The sequence below is a fragment of the Paroedura picta genome, chromosome 4 (assembly GCF_049243985.1).
Source record: "Paroedura picta isolate Pp20150507F chromosome 4, Ppicta_v3.0, whole genome shotgun sequence".
Classification (NCBI taxonomy): Eukaryota; Metazoa; Chordata; class Lepidosauria; order Squamata; family Gekkonidae; genus Paroedura; species Paroedura picta.
The window spans coordinates 46493276-46517530 of record NC_135372.1 but is presented as its reverse complement, the minus strand read 5'-3'; the positions used below and the strand labels follow the sequence as shown (position 1 = coordinate 46517530).

Here is a 24255-nt window from a genome sequence, read left to right as displayed (position 1 = left end):
AGGGAGGGAAACAAAAATGGCACACTCCTTCCAGGTGATTGGATATGAGCCTTGAGTATCCATTATTGTCCTCCAAATAGATTCCTTCAACCTAAAATCTTTAAAATAACGTTGCAGGGTAAACACCTTTGGTGAGAAGGTGCCTTTAAACCAACAGGGTCACAGCCCAGCAGTGGGCAGGATTTGCAATCCCTTTGCTGCACTCCAAGCTTAGCACACACTTCCTCAATCAGCCATAAAGAAAAGCACTTAACAGTACTTAACAGAAACCACTTTCTAGCAGGCTAAAAGAACACCCATTTACCCACAAATACCATCCTCAGTTATACTCATAAACAGCTGCCTGAGTAAGAGGCAAAAAAAGGAAGGAAAACCCCCCCACCTTACTAACAACATTCCATGTGCTCCTTGCCTTCTCCCCAGCTGTTCAGCTCTGGGATGTGTTATCCAGTTTGCCAATGTCCATGACAACAAAGTTGTCAGAATCTGCCAGTTTCTGATCAAACAATAGGATTTAGTGTGGATCTGCTTTTCTGCACAGAGCTCTAAAAAGTGTTTTGGTTCTACTGAAAAAGTCAAAGGAGAAAAAATATTCTTACAAACAGGGACTGCGAATTTAGACTTAGAGGATGGGGAAAGTTATGTTTACATATACAGAAGTCTTTCAGATAAGCTGAAATATGTTAATCTTTTTCAGGGGGTCATGATATGGTCCACTGGTGTCTTTACACCCCTGAACAATTTAGCAACATATGTCTGCACAATTCTTATTACCTGGATGCATCCAAATGAAAATCACAGTTTCTTGCCAAGCTTAGAAAGAAACCGTTTCACTGGTTTTTAGTGTATATTCGTGAGGGCTGAATGATGAGCTCATTAAAGGAAAAGGGAGCTACAGATTTATTTTAAAAAAAAAACTCCAAACAACTGGATATGGAGACATGGATAGGCACCACACTAATGAAGATGAGGGTTTCCTGGGGATCTAAACTTGTTAGAAACACGGCACTCCCAAATAGCCTTTCCCCCCATAATTTATGAAATGATGTAGAAATCTGCAACTATTGTTCACCAAGTATCTGCTATACAGGCACACATGGAGATTGTTCCTTTTTGTGAACCACTGCGAGCCAGCTTGCTGGGAGTGGCAGTATAAAAATGTAAACATCCTTATCCATGGTTCCTCTATAAATTTGTAAAACAGCCTAGGGGGGTGGAACGTGTCTGGTTGTTAAAGTTGGAATAGGGCCAATCAGGGTGCAGGCAGCAGCAGGTAAGGGGAGAGGGCCCTGGGTACAGGGTCATGGTGGAGGGCCTGCTAATGAGGTCCTCTTGGCCTGCTAAGCAGGGCCTGCTAATGAGGGCCTCTTGGCCTGCTAGCCTGGGCCTGCTAATGAGGGCCTCCCGACCCAAAGCCACCTGATGCTACCTGGATGGGGGCCAGGGGAGGGGGACCCTTTCAAGGCCCATTCTTAGGAATGGGTTTTGAAGCTAGTAAATAAATAAATGAAAAAGTGGGCCTGCCATCAGAGAAGTTTGCAGCAGCTAAGAACCACCAGGGGGCATTGTGATCTGGAGCCTGACATTGGTTCCACCCAAAAACAACGCAGCAATGCCCCCTCACCCTCAGCACCTTTGGTACAGCCAAGGCAGAGCATGCAGCAGTGCAGGAGGGAGGGTATGTATGGCCTGGACAGAAAATATTCAATAAACAATAGTTACAGTTAAGTGCAACTTTGTCATCAGTTTTCTGTGAAATCCCACATGATAATTCTAGCCAGCAACTCAGTAGGAAGGTAGGGCATACAAACTTATTTGAACAGCAAATGAAATACTGCCTTCCCCACTCAAGCTTCTTCCCTTGCCTTCAGTTCCAAAGTGTAGTGGCGCACAAATGTGTCTGCTGACAACCCAGTAGCGGCCTGTCAAATCTTCCCCAGTGGTACTCCATCCAAGAAAACTGCTTAAAAACCCATAACTCTTGTGGAATGGGCATGGATGCTTAACAACATGGTACATTGGCTAAACCATATCATTTTCTAATAGCAGAGAAAATCCACCATGACAAGGTCTGGATTACACTCTCCTCCATTAGGACCAGCAAAGCATATACCGTATATACCCGCATATAAACCGAGGCACCTAATTTTACCACAAAATCTGGGCAAACTTATTAACTTGCATATAAGCCGAGGTGGGAAATGCTCCATCATCACAGGCTCTCCCAGGATGAATAGCTTCTGGTTTTTGTACCCTGCTTTTCAGATATCAAAAGAATAGTTTGGAAGAAGTGATTAAGAAGAGGAAGAAAAAGGAAAAAAAGATCAGAGTCCCTCAGTCAAACCGTTGATGTCCTACAAGCTGCCAGAGCAAAGATTGGCTGGCTGGAGCAAGCTTTTATGTCAATTATCGTATATACCCTCGTATAAACTGAGGAAGGCTTTTTCAGTATGAAAAAGGTACTGAAAAACTAGGCTTATACACGAGTATATAAAGTAAAACTTTCTCCCTACATAATTCCAGTGTTCTTTTACGGTAAAATAACACCTTTCTAACATCTAAGGAATATAACTCCTTCTCTGAATGTGGTGTAGGGAAAAATGGGTAAAATATTCAGGGATAAGTGAAGCCTAGAAACTACTTTTGGAAGAATCCTAAGGCAGAACTACCCTCTCAGGAAAAATCTTGAGAAATGGGGTAAGCCCATTTGAAGGGCTGTTAACTCACTTACCCTTCTGGCTGATGTTACAGTGAAGAGAAAGCATACTTTCTTACCAAGTTTAGCCAGTGAACATGTGGTAAGAGGCTCAAATGGTTTACACATCAACTGCATTAGCACAACCAAAAGAACCCACTGGGGAACCAATGGGTGCCTAGGCAGACAAAGATTACATAAACCTTTCAGAAATCTTTTGGGTAAGTGATGGGAGAAAGCCAAATCCCATTAATCCCCCTATGGTAACAAGAGATAGCAGCCAAATGTTGGGGGGGGGGGGGAGGAAACACTGCCTTATTCCTCAGGAGTAGTAACTAGAAGAGAACTCTTTCTTGGCACTAAAGAGAAGAACTGCTTCTATTTATACATATAGGACCTTCTAGTATTCAGTTTGCGCATGTGCAGAAGTATATCATTAACCTCCTATGAGAATATTAAATCTCTATATAAAGTCTCCATACCAGGGATTCCCAACCAGGGGTCTCTGGACTTTCGCATGTCTGCAGCCTTTCTCCTCCTGCCTTAATGGACATGGCCACAAGTTAGAGAACCAATCACTTTCATTGCTCCACCCCTCCCGAACATGAGTGAGTTCTCATGTGGCTTTCACACCTGAAGTGGGCAAAGCCTGCATACCTACTCATGCCTTCAACCACCTTTTGACTCCACCCGAGTCTTCCTTGAACCTGCCTGTTAACAAAGGTGGTGATGTCACTTCTGGTGACATATCACTTCTGGGAGAGGGACAGGGAGGTGTAGCCAGCTGATATCCCATCCAGGGGTCCTCAAAGTCTGAAAAATTATTTCAGGGGCTCCTCCATAGTCAAAAGTTTGAAAAAGGCTGCTCCAAACCATCAAGGAAAAGCAATCTAGGTAGGGATGGAACTTATTTATTTTATTATTATATTTATATACCGCCCTCCCCGAGGGCTCAGGGCAGTTTATGATTGAAATTGAGGAAATCTGGCTGCTTGGCCAAGGGTAGGTACTGTATTTGGGAAAGACCCATGAGAATTCAAAACCAGACCTATGGAGCCAGAAATGAACCACTAAGATCATATTTGATCATTTTCTCCTGGCTTTCTCTATTACTTTTATAAGTAATGGAAATGGAGGAAATGCATAAATGACCCCCCTGTCTGGAAATTTTAGTTGGCGGGGCATTTGTAATAATTGTAAAAGTTTTTGTCAACCATCTTGAATAATATGGAAGGGCAGATAAAAATATATTATTACTGACCAGCTCCACTGTGGAGTGGTATATGGAGGAAAAGACTCACTGGCTCATGACCGAGCAGTAATATCAGGGCTCCCTCAGCCTCAAACACCTCACAGGATGTCTATTGCGGGGAGAGGAAAGGGATGGTAAGCCACTTTGAGACTCCGGGTAGAGAAAAGCGGTATATAAAAACCAACTCTTATTATTCAAAAGAAGATATGAGACTTGCTGTAACTAATGTTGAAGTACATTTTCATTTATAGGTAAATGTTAATGGCAGCCCTAATTTTTAGAGGTGCATCTCAAAGATATGTAACCTGACTACCAAATGTTACCATCCTTTCACAGTTAAATGGCTATAAAAGGAGTCAACCAAACACGGATATAGATGAAGAGTACCCTGTTGCCTTCATGCTATCACCATGGCAACAGTTATAAGAGCTTTCTCCTAAGTATTTAATATCTGACAGCTTCACGATAACGCTATCTGAATGATGGTAGGGCTACAGTTGACTTCAGGAGCTAACTGATCTGTAACTCAAAACTGCAGCATGTTAACCATTCCCCTTAGGCTCCAGTGGGAGTTGTTTTAACAGAGCAGCCATGAATGCCTTTAAAACAAATCTGCTATATTAAAAACAAAAACAAAACAAAACAAAACACCACAACTCCCAAATGAACTGCTTTAGGAAGTTTTGCATTGAAGGCACCTAAAAAAAAATACTGTCCTCAGATCTTATAGTTTCTTGACCATGGAAAACATTACAACTGAACCAATGAATAAAAAAGAGTGTGGATCCTGCCCCCAACCCCGAAAATTGTACAACTTCACAAAAGCTCCCTCACTGTATGTTTATACTATGTCTTTCCCTTATATAACTCCAGAAATGGTATATCCACAGAATAAACTGAAACTTCCAAAACAGTTCAATCAGTCTTATACTGAGGCAAATCACTGGTTATCAAAATCAGTATTGTCAGCTCTGATTGGTGGTAGCTCTCTAAGGTGTCAGAGATCTCCTGCACACCACCTAGCAAATTTTAACTTGGAGATGCCTAGAGAGGCCAGAACTGTATGCATGCAAAGCAGATGTCTTATCACAATCTATTTTTATTAAAATAAAGATCAATTTGATATGTTTGTTTCTGTGATGACTGAACACTCATCAACTATTGCCCAAGTAATTTCTCCCAAGAAGCCTCCTGCTTTGAAAAGGACGCTAATCCTTAGTGTCCTTTTTGTGTCACACAAAAACTGCAGCTGCTTTCAAAGCAGAGAGCTTGGAACCTACTTTTGTACAGAGTCATGCAAAATTATTCATGACCACCTTCCTGCCTGGGGATAGGGGGAGTTTCACTGACACTCAATGCCTATCACACATTTTTGGGTTAAATCCTGGAAGCAAGCAAACTCTGAATTAAATTACAGGGGAAGAGAGGAAGATAAAAGAGATCTCTCCCTGCAAAGCACTACAAGTGAGGGTGGCATGTGGAGGGGAATGTCTTGAGGAAGTGTCCTTTTTCCCCATGCTGTTCCTCAGTTTTTGTTTATCAAAGGCTTGAGCAAATAGCTGAAGCAGAAATAAAGGCTTTTATCATAGTCTTTTCATGACCATCAATTTGGGAAAAGATTATACCACCCAGAGTTGTAGGGAAGGGTGGTATAAAAATCTAAACAAACAAACAAACAAATAAACAATGTGGAATAAATTACCTCCGTAAGAGTTACAGTGCTGTACTATACATCCTGTTTCCTTTAAAATTTTGTTTTTGATATGCAGACTTGGCCACCACACTACTCAATCCCTGCTCCAGATATTCAATTAAACAGCACAGGCCCCAATACAAACCCTTATGGAACTCCACTGCTTACCTCCTTCCACTGTGAGAGCTGTCGTTTTATTTCTATTTTCTGCTTCCAGTCATTTAACCAATTTTTAATCCACAGGAACTGTCCCTGTATTCTATGACTGCTTAAATGTACTCAGAAATCTTTGGTGAGATACCCTGTCAAGAGCCTCTTGAAAGTTCAAGTACATAACGTCCACCAAATCACAATCATCCCTATGTTTGTTAACATTCTTAAAAGAACTCCAAAAGGTTTGCAAGGGAAGACTTCCCTTTGCAGAAGTCGTGCTGATTTTTACTCAGCAGACTTGTTTCAGCGTGGTGCAGTTATTAAACAATGGACTCTAATCTGGAGGACTGGGTTGGATTTCCCACTCCTCCACATACAATTAGTTGGGTGACCTTGGGCTACTCACAGCTCTCTTAAAGCTGTTCTCTTAGAGCTCTCTCAGCCCCACCTGCCTAACAGGGTGTTTGTTGTGAGGAGGGTAATTAAAAGTGGAATAAAAAAAACAGATCCCTTCTTCTATCTATATGCTTAATAATTACCTTTGACTACAGTTTCTAATTTGCTTTGGGACAGATGTCACAATTTCCTGATTCCCTCTGGACCCCATGTGTAACATTTGCTACTCATTCTCCAGTTTTCTGGTTGATTTTACTGACAAGTCATCCTGTTGTTTTTGTCAGCCACCTCAAGCAAAACTCCGAAAAGTCAGTACAGACATATTCTGAATAAAGAAATAAGGTACAGATACCAATTAGCAAATCAACACCACATATTTTCCATGGCAAACAAAGCAGCAAAAATTTAATTGAACATCTCTGCAATCTCTCCATCTTCCTTTAGCAAACCTTTTATTCCTCAGTCATCCAAAGGCCCAACTGCCTCTTCAGTTAGTTTCCTGCTCCAGACACACTCTTAAAAATGCTTGTTTGCACTGATGCTTTTAGCAATCTTCTCCCCAAATTTTCTGTTCACTTGCGTGTTATCATACACTTCTGTGTATGATAACGCCAGACGCTGTGTTCACTTCACTGAAACAGTACTACTACTTTTTTTTTCTTTTATGCCTTCCTTAACTTGGGTTGTTAACCATACAGGCATCCTTTCAAACTTGGATGTTCCTTTCCTAACAGAAGAAATTCATTCTATTTGGGCTTCATGAGGCATTAAAGAGCTTTCAGACATCTTCTAGAGATTTAACTTTGAGTCTCCCTTTCAGCTAACCAGTTCCTTCATTTTTGTAAAGGTTCTCTTCTAAAACCATGTGCTCCTGGGTTTGGACTGCAGGGCCCCAAAATTGTTCCCATCATCCTTGGGAGGATGTCTTTAACCCACACCACTTTTAAAAGGCTGTTGTAGAAACTGGGGAGTTTCTGTAAAGGAATTCAGAGGTATTTTTCCATTGATGTGAATGCTGGACTTAACAGCATTGTGGTTATTGTTCCCAGTTGGTTAAACAACCCTGCACGAGGCCTCAAGCCCTACTCAGAACAAAATCCAAGATCAGTAATACTCTGGTTATCTGTGTGACCAATTGATCTCATGCACAGTAATTTATAATGTCTAGGAACTCATTTCTATAGGATGATTTGAGCATATGGCTACAACACCATATCTCTCAGGATTAAATGTAAGGACTATTGCAACGAGGCTACGTTCACATTCTTTGAAAACGAGTTGATCTTTAAAAATCAAGATAAGGGAATGCTAAAATGTGATCAGCAGCTTTAAAATTAATAACTGTTCTCTATATTTTTCTACTGTTTTATGTTGTTTGTTGTTATCAATTTATTATCGTAAAAATAAGTTACCTGTATTGTTTCTGTTTTATGTGAACCACCCTGAGCCTTTGGGGAGGGTGGTATATAAATAATAAATAAACAATGAACAGTATGCATGGGACCATCAGATTTTTCCAAAATTGCTTGTTCCTTAATATTTCTTCTGTCACTGTCTGCTAAAAGACTATGTGATTTTCTAAATTCTGCATGACTACAACTGAAATTGGATTGGAGGGGAATGACCCTGCACAAAAACGTAAGATCACATTTTATACACACTTTGGTCATTACAAACATAATACATGCATAGCTTCCAGACAAGAATGTAAAGCCAAGACTGCAGTGAACAGGTCACACATTACCCTGAAAACATCTTAGGACCTATTAATAATGGGTATATTTGTACCTAAAATTTAACATCTGTACAACGAGGGAGGTTTGCATACATTATAACAATTTTATACTAAAATAATTTTATTACTTATTTTTATCTTCCTTTCTAAAATGTAATCAAAATTGTGCAAACCTTTATAATGTATATGAATCCTACTCTAAAAATGCCATGCAATCTATAAGGAAGCCATGTTTTACATCAAACATTAATTACAGAACAAACTCCAAAGGACAGCGTGAAATATTACCCTGAAGCTGTAACTCAAATCTCTCTGGAACAAACTGCTACAGAACAGCCACCTGTCACCAAGGAATTTTATTTGTTTGAAGGGTGGTGGTAAGAAATGTGTTCCATGTTACTGCTAAAATTGTAAGTAGGAATCTACAGGGTTGTGACCATGTCACAAAAAATGCTTTCAGGCTTTCTAATCACCCCCTAATTCCTGTTGCATATTCTAGCACTTCTCAAATTGATTTCTGAAAGTTAAGGACACGGAACACCACCAGGTAGAAAGAAACAGCTGCACATATGTAAGAATTTTGCAAATAGCCCTGATTATTAAAGCTGTAGCCAGCTTAGTAAGATCTGGAAAGATTTTTTTTCCTGAACTGCCATGCACATTCATACCCAAAACCTTAATATTTATTTATTTATTTATTTGACTTATAGCCCGCCACTCCCACAAGGCTCCTGGCGGGTCACAACAATAAACCCCCCATAAAACCCCCTAAAACAATAAAATCTTCTTTCTCCTTTGTCCTAATGCAGTGCTCATTATCCATGCTCTATTACCTTTAAAACTATTTTCTACAAAACATCTATCTCATAATTTATCACTTTCTCCTAGTGACTTGCTCCAGGCTAACATTTCAATACTTACATGGTTTAAAGACTACAAACCTCTAATTGCAGTGAAAGTGTGAAATCATGAGTTCTTCTGCCTATACACAAATGTATGCATAGCATCCAACCAACGGACCTAATATTAGGATGGAAATGTATTTTGACATCCCGATAAAATTAAACTAGCAGCTGAATTCTCCTGAAGGATTTGATCAATTCTGGTTTTGATGTCACTGAATCAAGCACCATGGTTGGCACAAATGATTTTGGCAGATTCAAACAATGTACAAAATGATGTTAATCACATTCTATTAAAATAGGGGAATTAGTAATGGTCCTCTGGCTCAGTCCTTTTCGATACAACAATCTACTAAAATTGCCAGTCCCTTCACCACTGTTTATCCAGACAACTCAAAAATGCCCTTTATGGAGCATACAAAGATTCTGAAAGGGCAAACTCAATTTTCATTAGTGAGTGTATAGTCAAACACACATTCGAGCTGAAATACAATCATACTGATTTTCTTCATTGGCTTACAACATTGGACACTTTTAGGAAGAAATCTAGCATATCACTAAATGAAGCTAAACAAGACTACGACACAGTCAACTACATAAGGGTTAAATATGTCTGCATCAGATAACATAAACTATATAAACTAGTGTCACATCAACCTGGTTTAGTCAGATAGAGACCAGACGTTTATTAACCCTGCCCAGTTAGTCTGCTGATCATCTCTTCATGCAGAAAGCCCAGGTACTAACCTAAGTTTTTTTTCCATTGTTGGGTTCTTAGCAAAACTTCATTAAACGAGCAGTATGGTTATTACGGGCTGGCTGAAGAAAATAGGGAGGTGGGAAGGGAAGGCGTGTATTTCTAGCAAGGCATTCCAGCATTCCATAACCCTCTGTTCTGGGGGACAGGCCGGTAAGACAATATGGCGTGGGTTCTTTGGATATTATGTCATTTTTTATTGATATCTGCTATAAACTGGTGAATGGACTTTTGTAAACACATGAATATAATTAGGGTGGTACAAGAGTGGGAAGAATGGTGTTTTGATGGGACAAATGCAGACATACTGGTAATATTATCAAAGCCTGCTTCACCAAAAAAATGTCCAGGTAATTATAAGCTGCTTTCAAGTTTGCATTTTTTGAACAAGGTGATTGAACAGATGGTAACAGGAAGAAAAATCCAGCTTTTCCTTGCCCGTAACTACTTTCATACTGGGTTTATGACCAGCTCCTGGCCAGATACTGAATAAGTTGTACTGGTGGACAATCTCTCTTCGCATGTAGATAACCACAATGTTCCTCTGCTAATTATTAGAGCTGCTTATAGTTTTTGATGGGATACAGGAGAGGTTGTCAGACAGACTTAGTTTCTTAAGCGTCAACATGTAGAATGACTGAAGGTCCTATCTTTTCACGTAGGCTATTAATATCTGTGTTAAACCACACAATGAGACTGGCCATAACTTTAGGACTGGGTATTACCTATAGGCTGGTAACAACCAGCTCCGTATTTCACTAAGCCACCAAAAGCAGTCATTACTGACCTGGGAAGACATCTCAATGCTGCAGCCAAGGGAATCTAGGTGGTGACATTGGTTAGGAAAGCTGATAGTTTTAAGGGAATCTCAAATCACTGTCAAACTGTGTGAAAAGCTTTGGGGAAGCTTTTAGTGCCCCTATGCAGCGCCCAATGCAGGCTGGCATGACTTCCAGTTAAATCCGGTTGAGATAGCTGCTTCCTTTTTAAAATCAAAATAAACACAGCGCTTTTGCCTTGCTTTATTCCTGAGGTCAGTTTTATGGAATGCAACATACACACACCTCAACACACACACAGTCCACCTATTAAAACAAACCAGCAAACACAACTGCAGTGAAATTAAACAAAGCAAAATACAAGAAGCTGAAAAACACTAATCACTCCTCTAATTTTTCAAAGCAGACAAGGCCTTTTTGTACTCTGGCAACGGACTAACTGGAGAAGTAGATGAACAAAAGACAAGAAAAATATGGGGAAATAAATTATGGTTTTGCAATGAAAAAAGCCAAAAATAAAAACAGTTGGCTGCTGCTTTAGTCCTTCAGTTGTTGCCACTTGAAATAGGGAGCGAAAGGCACTTGACCAAAAGCCCATCATGGGGCATTTGTGACCTCTGTAATATGCTGCTTAACAAGCCAACTCCCTATAGGACAGGTTCTTAATACATTGTGTTATGCTATGTAAACCAGACTGTTAGGAAAAAAACTGTTAAGCAGTGCAAACTTTATGGGCACAATTTATGTCCACAAAAAGAAACAGCAGCCTTCAGGCAAACTAAAATTACACAGTACTAATGCCAAACACATGGGATCTATTAGAGGTTCTGAAGCATTGATTGGAATTTTGCTTTTACTGCTTTAATACACGGTTGATTTCCTCACCTTCCTCTACTCATTACTATTACATCTGGGTATATTTGTTCATAATTTTACATACTGTATCAAAAAAACCTAAGCGGTCCCCCCTCTTAACTGATTAGAAAAATGCTTCAACTCTGTTCATTTTAGTTTCCCTTTTCTACACTTTTCCAACTCTTTTCCTTTAGAATGAGCAATCAAGAGTACATAGTAGTCAAAATGTGGCCACATTCCAGATTTTTTTTATTGTCATCAGATCTCTGCAGGTGTCTCAATCACATGGGCACTCATTACACAGGGAGCAAGAGCAGGCATGAGTGTTCTGGTGCTTTCGCCCCATGAAGACCACCTGGGGATTGCATGGAGACAGAAGGTTAGGCCTGTTCTTCCTGTTTGGGACATTTGCATATGGTGGTGGCAACTTCATTTTTACCTCCTTTCCTAATAGTTTATAACACAATTTTTTTCTGCTCACCACAGCATACCTACTTGATTTTTTCCAATGAAATTTCCATTATGGCCTTCAGCAGATATACCCCCCCATTCTTCTTCTACTTCTTTTTTTTACTGTCAAATTTTTCAAGGCAAGAGACTAGCAGATGTGGTCTGCCATTGCATGCCTCCACACCGCAACCCTGGAATTCCTTGGTAGTCCTTCCATCCCAATATTGACCAGGTCTGATACTGTAAGATTCCAAGAGCTGAAGAGATCAGGCTACCAAGGTCAGTGGGTAATCTCTTTACTGAACAGGAATTGGCTATGACCATGGCAATCCTCCTACAATCTTCTGAGATACCACTGGCTTTCTCTTTCATAACCCTTCTACAACCACATTGTTCTGGAGAGCATCATCTTTCTCAAAATAAATAGCACAAGAAACCTCTTAGTAGGAAGTATAACAACTGCTCAGCATATAGGTCAGGGGTTCCAGCAGCTACATACAAAAGAAACCCCTGAGAAAATCGGAACATTCTGCTTGCTTTTGCGTTCTCATCTTTAGTTACACAACACTTGAGAGAATGAAGATAGACATTTTGATTGATTATGCAAATTATGTGTGCTTACGTTGCGAGTTGCTGTTATAACCACGCATCTTACACATTTTTCAGCACCATCCTTTCAACTTAATTGCGGGGCTACTTTCCCCGTTTTAAGAGACGTGTTTACAGTAATTTTATACAGCTTGTACAAGCAAATGCAAAGCCTGGCAGAACAGATAATACACTAGAACTATCATGCTACATAATATGGAATTTACAGAATTCTATCCATAAGGAGACAAGGAAAAAAGACTGGGAAGACTGAATTAATTTAACACACTCCTGAAGAAATGAATGAAGGACTTGTTATGCACAGAATCTCTTCCCTTGTTCTTTATATTAGGACTAAGCTGTCAGAAAGCTTCATTAGTGCCCTGTCTTCCTCAATGAAGTTTAAAGCAGCACCCATAGCTTGATGTTGACAAAAATGCTGATTTCCTAAATTAAATATGAAGGACATGGTAATTTTTCCTAAGTGCATCAAGGTAAGCTTAATAAGAGGTCTTCATCCATAGTTATGCTTCATTGTAAACCTTTCCAAACATCTTCAACTCTGAACTCACCAGGCTCTGGTCAATAGGTGTCCATGGTTAATCTGTCTAGATTTACAATGGCGGTATAACATTGCTTGGCAGGGGAATGAAAAATGTCACAATCTTTCCTCTCCTTTTGAAAATATTACCACTTGCCTTTAACTGGAGGCTATCATAAAAATGACTGCAAAAAAGTCACTTCAGGAGGAAAAAGTGACCATACGACCTTTTATTTTCTCTAAGATAAAAGATTTGAGTACTCATATTTTCTTAGCTTACTACACCTATTGTGTTTGAAGAAGGTCTAAATTGATATCCTGAACTGCATTTGACAATCTGCTTCTCAGTCAACTCTCTGAAGAATAAACATTCCTTGCATTTAGTTTGATTTCTAACCAACTCTTCTCCAGGGCTCAGGAAGAAAGCAAATGTTAAGGAACGCAACACAATAAAGTCATAAGAAAACATTGCCTATTAAATAGTGATGCAAGATTGAAAAACGCAGTGACAGCTGGCCCATAGGATAGCCAAAAGTCAGACACAGCTGAATGGCTAACATCATCATTAAATATCTCATACATGCTAAATGGTGGCTTTCAAAGCAAAATGAACAAGGTTTGATGCCATTTCTGTCCGATTCACAGATTTGAATTTGCCCAATAATCATAAGACAACAAGTGGATGGTGCACAATTAACCTCCCAACCATGGCAATGCACACATTTTCTTGTAGTTCCTATACAAGAAAAACTACTTTTCATCACTTCAATGTTACAAGACAAGAAGGCAGATGTCTTATTTTTACTAACCATTTTGTAATTGCAATTTATGTCTGAAGGCTGCCCAATGTTATCTGTTCAAATTTCAATCGAATTGTTCACATTCTCCATCTTGGAACTGTCACCTTCAAGGGAAAGCCTATGCAATCACATGGCATCCATCCAATTGGGTTTTCATTTGGTCTCTTCGCTATTTTAGAATAAGAACTTCAAACACATCAAATGTATGCCCAGTAATTCATATGACCGCCATGTGTCCATAAGAATGGCTCTTGGAAATTTCAAGTACCTAGATCAACTACCACCGTAAATGGTGAGCCTTTGCTTAGCTCAATTTTCTTGCCCAAGTTCTTTATCTGTGAAAAAGGTGCTTATTAATGACCCAACCCGTAGGCTTGCTGAAAGCTAACTGCAAGCTAACATGGCCTGCTCTGAGTTTTAGGACTTCGCAACCTGTGGGTCTTATAAAAGAACAGAAATCAACTTAAAAAATAAATCCTTCCCATCTAGAAGAAAACTACCTTTAGAATATCCTCTAAGTTCTGAAGGACACTACAATTTAGGGACCAGCTCCCTCTCTCACTGGAGGGATGGTAGGGCCTCAGGCTGAACAAGATGGGATTAGAATGGATTATAGAAGATGTCCACTGCTGCCTGTTATATTGTTTTATACTGTTAATTGGGTAAATTATGGGGGTTTTATTGTATTTTAAATATTTTATTATGTAAACCGCCATGAGACCTGCTGGGGAGCAGTGGTATATAAATCTAAAAATATATAAATAAAATAAAAAATTCAGGAAATGATGTTTTTTAAAAAAATAAATAAACATTCTAATGCAAAAAACAAAACAAAAACAAAACCAGACACTCCGTAATTGAATCCAAGGAAATCAAGCTATAGAAAGGTAAGATATGAGATGAGATACATCACTTGTATAATGCAATAAAGGTTGCGCAATGCACAGAGGATTAACAAAAGTATACTGTGTGCTGCTTGCTCCATTGCTACCACTGACAAGCTTTTAAGGAAGGTCTAAAACAGAGAAACAAATACCTTTTATGCACGGCGGCAACTACCCTGTGCTGCCGCCGTGCCATTGCCATGGGGCATCATGCCCCGCCGATCCCAGGAGGGCTGGATCGCTACTGGCCGACGTAAGCGAAGCGGTGGGGGGAGGAGGTGGGGAGGGGCTGGGGGGAGTAGGGGGCCAGGCCCCCTCCACACGCACTGGTGGGAGCAGGGGGTCACCCCTGCCAGTTCCGCGGCTCCACGGAGCCCGCAGGGGCGCGCGGTGTCCCGCAGTTCGGGCCGAAAGACCCGGTGCTGGCGATTATGCACAGCGCCGGCCCTCCTCAGCCCCTGCCGGCCCTCGGCATACCCAGGAAGCTGCGGAAGTTCCTACGTTTGCTTAACGCAGGCCTTCCGTAGCCCTGGGCCGGGACGCACCTCCGGCAAACATTATCAGGGATTTTCGCCCAAGCGCTGCCATCGCCAGTGTGGGCATTATGGCCCGTGCATAATGGGCCAAAGCGAGCTTCCAAGAGAATGGACCACAGTGCATACATAATACTGCTAACCAGAGAAAATAATTCTCATTTGGCAAGAAAAAATGTTCATTACGTTTAGATAAAACTTTGATAAAGATCTTGCCATACAGCTTATTTTTGTTAATGTTATTTGAAAAATATCCACCCATCACTATCTGTTGTAACTGAGTTGTGAAAAGTTCTACACAGGTTCATTAATGATAAGAAGATTAGAAGTCTCTTACTTTCAGTGAAGAGCTAAAAAAAACTAACGAAATACATCTGAAGTGTGAGTTAATAATAATTCATGTTTTCTTTGGCTTTGAATTATCCAAACAAAAAGCATACTAAATTTCATATACATTTAGACATCATGGAATCATAAAAACGTGACCAGAGTAATAACAAACCCAACCCCTACAGCAAAAAAAGCAAAAGATCTATTTATTGCATTAAAATATTTCAAATCCATCAGTGCAACTCAAAGGCAAATAAGCATTCCTTTAGTGATTCAGCTCTATGTTGGAGGAACTGTTTAAAGATGAAAGCAGATCATCATGTTCTAACCACTAATCTGGGATAATTTGCTCCATCTAAATTTGCAGTGCAAAAAATAGCTCTGGTAGCCCCAGTTTTGCTATTCTTCATGCCTCCCCTGCCCGAAGATCTAATGTTCATTACCCAACCCAGTCCAGTTCTTGGCAAAGGCTGGACTACGCACAAAACCACAAAGGACAATAGCATTGAGGATGGGGATACTTAAAGAGGAAGCATATCAGAACACAATCCAGACAGATTAGAACAAGCTCAGTTACTTCCTTGGTTGCTTATGGAGAACAGGATTATTCTGATGAATATGAGGCATCTTTATCCATTTGAAGGAGGGAACCTCTCCCCTTTTAACAGTTCAATTCTCAAGAAAGCATACTCAAAAGCCAGCCTCACTAGGTCTAATGGAACCTACTCCAAAGTATGCACAGGGTACAAGCTAAATCTTCTATGAAGGTTTGATTTGCAGGGTGTCTGTAACAGTACTGCTTTCTTTAGCATGCACAGTACAGACAGTCTGTGCTCTTAATCAATTTAGAAATAAGCCAGACAGACCCAAGATGGTTCTCTGGGTCATTTCTTTAAGATTCAAACAGCTGCCTGTGGTCATTCTCAACTCAGCAGCCGATACAGCACAGTCCATTTTGCCAAGGCTTGACTGCCATCTGGCACACAAGGGTACAGATTGGTTAGTGAGGCATATCTGAAGTGTGTTTCCATTGCCCTCAGGCAGTTTTCTCCCAGCTCAGCTCACTTTCATTGCTGAAGCCAGCCTGGTGTGATGGACTGGGGGGAAGAGAAGGAGGTTGGGCTACATGCACTGCATACCTATTTTGATGTTAAAATTAGACATACCCTACTTTATATATGAACAGGACAAATGTGACTTCCACTGATGCTTCTATAGGAAGAGAATAAAACAGCTTTTTTGAGGAGCAGTTTTTGACAGTCACAAGAAAGTCTATGTGATTGGCTTTGAGGTGTTTTTAGTAATATATGAAAGCAGCTGCATTCACTTGATTTTTAGACGGTGGTTTAGTTTCCTGCCTATCTGCTTTGCATGGGGTTTCAGTTCTCTACCATGAATTCTGCAATTGTCTTTCTGATGTCTTTCTCTGTACTTCCTTGTCTGTGATATTTTCTACGTTCTAGAGTACCTTCTAATAAACTGTGTGTGTGTATGCAAAACAGACATACATTATATATGTATTTTTCATTCTTACTTCATGCTGGCAATACAATCTAAGTCTGCCCTGTATAAAAATGATCTCCTTCATCCTGGAATCATGTACTGCTTGGAGGCAGGGTAAAGACTAGCTATACTCCTTCACATTCTATTTATTTATTTTTACTTACTTTAGTTATATCTTTTTCTTCTCAATGGGGACCCAAAGCAGTTTACATCTGTCTCAGTTTTATCCTCAAAACAAACCTGTGAATAAATTAGGCTGAGTGTTGCAGGCTCAGTGTCACCCAGTAAGCTTCCATGGCAGAGTGGGGCCTCGAACCCTGGTTTTCCAAGATCCTAGTCCAACACTTTATACAATGCCATCCCTCTATTATTGAACTTAGCCTTTTGGGAACAGGGATTGCCTCTGTAGTGCTGGGCTTTGCAACTTCACATCCAAGGTGTGTTCCAACTGACCTGCCCTAGTTTAAATGTTACAAATACGTTGAGTCATTTTACAGTAGGAGTAAAAGCACAAAAATAGGTCCTATGTGGCAGGTTCAAGGTAGGTTCCTGATCAGGACAAACAATTCCTTTGCGTAAGATGCTCATTGACTAACCTAGGAATACATGAGCAGACAGACTGATAGAAATGGTTGTGAACCACCCCTTTTCAGATACTTATTTGCAAAGTAAGTGAGAGATCTTATTCAGAAGAATCTTGATACACTTGTTCTAGATACAGCAGGTGGCACAGTTGTACCTTTTAAACAAAGTATAAACTCTTGTATTCAGGTTATATTACAAGCAAGCAGCACTTGACAAAACGACCATATCAATCTTATCTTTTATTCTCCTCACCCAACTGCTGCTATTACAGCAACTACTTGGCCCTTTGCCAAGTAAGAACAGTCTCCAGAAACAAAAGATTTCATGTGTTTGGCTTTGTTTGGTGTTCCACACTGTGCAGAATTAATCCTCAGGTTACTTGATTAAAACAAAATTAGAGGCCAACATTTAAAGATTGGAAGGCGATAGTAAAAACTTAAGGAACAATTGTATTAGATGGGGGAAAGTTTAAACAAGTTAGCTCTAATTGGTTTTTGAGACATTTACATTCCAGGCATTATTTTATGTTCAAATTAGGAGAGCAAGCTAGAAGTAGGTGCACAGATTTTGGAGACTGTTTAGTACTGTCTATTCATCACATTTATATAGGCATACAGATGGCAAAAGTCTTTAATGAGGCTTCTACACTAGTTCTGCAGCATCTGTCCTATTTGCAGGCAGATCAAAACGGCATTTGTTTGAGAACACACAACCCACTTCCATAAAAGCTGACAATTGCCGACGAGCACAGGACGATAACCTGTTTTGGAGTCTTTCCTCATTCAACTGCATGAATAGCTCTATGCATTAAAATTAAACAATCATGTCAATTACATGGGATGCTCCTCCTCCTTAAACTAGGCTTGAAGCCTTGCAAACAGACACGGCATAAAGCAAAATCAACCGGGTATCAATTCTACATTAAAAGAACTAGAAACCATCAACACTTTGGCTATAAACCAGCTTTGCTTCATTCCCCAGGTGATAATGGCTTTTCGCTATCATACCCACACAACAGATTCTTTTCAGGCTAGGCAAGTCAAAGCAAATTGAGGGGAGGGGGGGACCAGCCAAAACTTCCCAGAGTCCCAGAAAATATTTTTCCAGCTTACCGTTACAGACTTCAGAGTCATTCCGTGGTAAGTTCCCATGGTGTCAATCTTAAAACCTTCCGTCTCTGTGGAGTGGGGAAAAAAATTGTAAGCCAATAGTCACAAGGCAGTCAAGAAACATTAAACAAAACTGCATCAGTGTGAACCACTCATAAGGAAAATAACATTTGAGTCCAACAGCACTTTAAAGACAAACAAGACTGTCAACTTTCAAGAGCCTTTCCTCAGATACAAGCAAGAAATGGACTTTCTTAATATAAGGAAAGCTGATTTAGGTGACAATTATGTTTCTGGTGTTAATAATCTTCCAAATGGAATAGTATCTCAAATTTCATTACATACACTGGCCTGGTACTATTTGGAATTGTAACTGATAAATTATGAAAACTGACTACATCCAGTATCTTTGCCAGCATACAGGAAGATATGGAAAAGGCCCCAAGAATTTAAATGATACAACTGAACAGGAAGTGTTGTTGATCTGTCAATATCTGTGAAGGCAAAGGGGTGGCAGGTTACAGTAGGTGAGTGATAGGGATGTGAGTCCCTTTCATTATTCTATGATTCTAATATGTAAAGATTTTTCTTCTCCTGAAGCACTCAGAGCAACATTCACCCAGAATACCCAGTTCTGTACTCTATCTAGGTCCTGGACACATTTAGTCTTGTCTTGGCTTCAGTGACAGAAAAGCACGGACCTTTGAAAAATGTGCCTGGGCATATCTGAAGTGTATTCTTGTGCCAGGTAGGCAGATTTGGGCTTAATGGAGAAATACAGAAAGTCACACTGCTTTGCCTGCCTGCACATCTTCCACTGGAAATAAGACCTCTCCTCAGAGGTTTCTGCATCTGTAAAGTAACTTTTCATACCTCAACGCGGAGGATACGTGTAAGCCGAAGGCAGCACAAGTATCCTTCTCCAGTATAAGAGTTTTGTCTGTCTACGTGTGAGCAACTTCTGGCTTGCCAAGCACCTTTCTTAAAGGAGAGGCTGCCAAGGAGAAGCAGAGGCCTCTAGGCAACTTCTCATTCCATGACAGAAGGCAGCATGACAAAACAGTACTGCACACAACTCTAACCCTTCCCATGACAGAATAGATAAGGCTCAAGGTGACACCTCAGCTATAATTAGGTATAAAACTTGGATGGTGGAGACATCAGACAGCAGCATTTCCAGTTCAGGAATCTCATGTGCTTGAGCTGGGGAACCCCCCGAATTGAAGAGATATTACTAATGAGAACACAAATGCAAGTAACTGAGCTAGATGGTCTAGTTCTGGACAAAGGTGGCTTCACACAATTAACTATTCTTCGATTAATGGCTTCTTTTCAAAAATTACGCATGCTAAGAAGTGCAGCTAAAGTACACTTTCACATAGTTAAAAGCAGTCAACTCTATAAACAAAAACACTGCTATTTAAAAAGCCACAAACCTAGGCATGCCTTAAAATAAAGATTAGATGTTATAATGAATACAACTGTAACTGCAGTCACATTAGCAAGCATTAAAATGTAAATGGAAAAATCAATACTAATGTGTGAGGGCAGGAACTCATCATCAGTTCAAATCAGAAATAGGTCTGCTTTTACAGGCACCTATCAGGGGGAAGGTTAGAACTGATTATCTGGCATTATTCTCACAATTAACCCCAACAGCCAGAATACAGTTTGCGGTGATACTGGAATAGGCATCCCCAATAATTGCTGTACAGAAGCTATTTGAGATAATCTACCAATTGTGTCTGGGAGGTTTTTGCAATGCAATCTACTCCTCTTCTTTCCTAACTTTACCCTGAAGCAACTGTTGCGCACAGTTGCCTTTAAAAGGATTAGGTCTACATTAAAGAAATAAAATCTAATCTTAAGCGCAGTGGAAAGCTGAGTGCTTCAAAACATATACATACTGCTTGCAAATCACCATGATACTTGCAATCCCACAGCTTCTCTCTTAATCATGGGACTGCATTATCCTTCATTGCAAACCTACCACTGCAAAGTCTTCTCCAACTGCCTCATTATAGGTAGAGAATGCATCACCAGGAACATTAACCACAGTTAAAGCCAAGACTTTAACAGGGTCTGAAGCTAACTGGGAACACTTGAAATCAGAGTCCAGTAGCGCCTTTAAGCCCAAGAAAGATTTATTCAAGGCGTGAGCTTTCAAGGGCAAGCACTCTTCCTCAGACACTTAGTTAGTAATCTAGTTCAGGGGTAGTCAACCTGTGGCCCTCCAGATGTTCATGGACTACAATTCCCATGATCCCCTGCCAGCGTTTGGTGACAGGGGCCCACGGGAATTGTAGTCCATGAACATCTGGAGGACCACAGGTTGACTACCCCTGACTAGTTCACCTCAAGCAGTTAATCACCAACACCTTTCTTAGTGGGGGGGGGGGAGAGACAGACACTTATTTTAGGAATGAGGAGTGGGACAGAAAAGAAAATGAGTTATCTCAAGCACCATTTGCAGTTTTAATAAAAACATTTACAGAATCTACCCAAGGCTTCAAGAAAACAAACTCATGAGGCACTGCGAAGGTATATTTTGGCACCAAGCTTGTGTCCTCAAAACTCAGACTAAGTACTATTGTTGGACATAAGAAATTTATCCTACTACCCCTGCAATACAGATGCAGATGTGTGTACAGGTACACTACTGTAATAGCTATTGCAGTACTGAAAGACAGAGGCCATGAATTTAAGAGAATTGAAAATGTGTGCTCTTCTATCACCCTGTATACTTCATTGCTTAAATTTCTCCTTGCACTTGCTTCTTACCACAAGTAAAACTGAACTATGGTTAAAAGCACTACAGTAGCTGATAGATGTACACTATGGACAACCTATTAACAGATATAGAACTAGAAAGGTACACTCCTAGAGGACAAGAAAGCTATGTTCCATTTAAAGGTCAATCCATGCTCAAGTGAAACTGTGCAATACTGTGGCTGTAACTTAGTGAACTGCTATGGTATAGGCCAGCAGTCCCCAACCCCCGGTCCAGGGACCGGGACCGGTCCATGGATCAGTTGGTACTGGTCCGCGGCTCCTCCTCCCCGGCTGCTGCCTCAGGGGCTGCCCCGCCACTCTGCCGTTGGCTCACCTATGGTGCTCTCCAGCGGCCACCGTGGCTGGGGCTCCCCCTTGGCGTGGCACTGCACAGCTGCTGCTGGCAGCGCCCCCCAGCAGGCAGCGAGAAGTCAGGGGCACCTGCAGGAAAGCAAGTGGAGCAGGGCCTCAGTAAAATTGTCAAGCATTGACCGGTCTCCAGTGATAAAAAAGTTGGGGAGCACTGGCATAGGCTATGGCTATTTCTTTCAGTCACTCACTAAGCTCATTCAGAGTATGGGAAATAGAAGACTTTCAATGCCGTGTACTTTTTCTTTCTATGTCATTATCAGCAGAGAGTATAAAAAGAGCTTCTAAAAACCACTGTCTTTTTCTACATGTTATTTCAATCAGATACCATATCCTGTTAGTTTCGAATGAATGGTCTTAGGAACAACAGCGTCTCCAAAGCATGAACATAATATTTGTTCATGAATGTTTATATGTGATCTCAGTTATGTGAGTAGATGAATAAAAGAATTCTCACATGTGGTCAACTGCTACCAACTTCACCCAATAATCTGCAAAACCAACATAATTGTGACTTCCAAGCAATTTTAACAATTCAAAGCTTGCCTAAGCTGTATGGTGGTAGCTAAAATAAGATATGTTGTTGTTGTTGGGTGCGAAGTCGTGTCCGACCCATCACGACCCCATGGACAATGATCCTCCAGGCCTTCCTGTCCTCTACCATTCCTCAGAGTCCATTTAAGTTTGTACCTACTGCTTCAGTGACTCCATCCAGCCACCTCATTCTGTCGTCCCCTTCTTCTTTTGCCCTCGATCGCTCCCAGCATTAGGCTCTTCTCCAGGGAGTCCTTCCTTCTCATGAGGTGGCCAAAGTATTTGAGTTTCATCTTCAGGATCTGGCCTTCTAAGGAGCAGTCACGGCTGATCTCCTCTAGGACTGACCGGTCTGTTCGCCTTGCAGTCCAAGGGTCTCGCAAGAGTCTTCTCCAGCACCAGAGTTCAAAAGCCTCAATTCTTTGCCGCTCAACCTTCCTTGTGGTCCAACTTTCGCAGCCATACATTGCAACTGGGCCTTGACTATACGCATTTTTGTTCGCAGGGTGACGTCTCTGCTTTTTAAGATGCTGTCTAGAGTTGCCATAGCTTTCCTCCCCAGGAGCAAGCGTCTTTTAATTTCTCCCATCTGCAGTGATCTTGGAGCCCAGGAAAATAAAATCTGTCACTATCTCAATTTCTTCCCCATCTATTTGCCAGGAATTGAGAGAGCCGGATGCCATGATATTGAGTTTCAAGCCACCTTTTGCACTCTCCTCCTTCACCCGCATCAACAGGCTCTTTAGTCTGTGCAGGGATGCTTCTGGCTTGTAGCGCTCTCCATGATATAACAATGTTACCCCATCCAATGCAACTGTTAAAATAAACTTGCTCTATGAACATATGTGACCTTCAGCATTATCTATCTTGGGTCCTCGACCCAGCACCAAAATATTCATGCAGAAATGCAGTTGGAGTAAGGATGCTGTACTTGGAAGGCAAGATCAGTAAAGGACTTCTTAGAATTCTTGAGTCATTTAATATTCAATAATCTGCAAAACTTAAATGGACTCCGGGGAATGGTAGAGGACAGGAAGGCCTGGAGGATCATTGTCCATGGGGTCGGACACGACTTCGCACCTAACAATAACAAACCTGCAAAAACCATCTCAACACATATTAGCTCAGGAGAGCAGCAAGATACTGCCCCAAATGCATTTAGCCTGGAGACGAGATGACTGAGAGGGGATTTGATAACCATCTTCAAGTATTTAAAAGGCTGCCATATTGAAGATGGAGCAGAGTTGTTCTCTCTTGCCCCGGAGGGATAGACCAGAATGAATGGGATGAAATTAATTCAAAAGAAATCCCATCTCAACATCCGGAAGAAGTTCCTGACAGTTAGAGCAGTTTCTCAGTGGAACAGGCTTCGGGAGTTGGTGGTTTCTCTATCTTTGGAAATTTTTAAACAGAGACTGGATAGTCATCTTACAGAGAGGCTGATTCTGTGAAGGCTTAAGGGGGTGGCAGGTTGCAGTGGATGAGCAATAGGGTTGTGAGTGTCCTGCATAGTGCAGGGGGTTGGACTAGATGGCCCATGAGGACCCTCCCAACTCTATTATTCTATGATTCTATGAAAGAAGATTAAGCAGAAGAAGGAAGCTGCTTTGCAGAGGAAAGCTGGTTACCCATATTCCCTGCCTCTGCTTCTGAAGTCAGTATTCACAAATATTCAAAGATAGGGTTGATGATGATAAGTCAAAAAACACGCTGAAGGAAAGAGGTATGGGCTGCCTTGAACAGCCCCAAATCATCCATATGAAAATAAAGTAAGATACAGTGACCTACATATTGACTCATTTGTGTCTACTGTTAATTATCTGTGTAATTTACTAGAGTAGGAGACAAACTGCCAAGAACCTGAGTGACCATTTTTGCCTGCTCCTTCCAAGCCCATTGCTAATACTTATTTTTCTCTCTGGTCCCCCATCTTCCTATCAAGAAGGCAAAGCCAACATATGCCGCAGTCGGAACCCCTGATGTTGTCATTGTTTCTTCTGCCAACCAGGCTAAAGCAATAGCACCTTTAAGACCAACAAA

The 24255-nt window shown here is 40.9% G+C and overlaps 1 protein-coding gene across 1 annotated transcript in view; it reads right to left on the bottom strand.

Annotated features, from left to right (window-relative positions):
• CDC73 (cell division cycle 73) overlaps window positions 1-24255 on the bottom strand; it is a 108928-nt gene that overhangs the window by 47466 nt on the left and 37207 nt on the right. The window contains exon 10 of the mRNA XM_077332687.1: window positions 18544-18608. Within this exon, the coding sequence (XP_077188802.1) occupies window positions 18544-18608 (65 nt within the window). The remainder of the gene's footprint in view (window positions 1-18543; window positions 18609-24255) is intronic.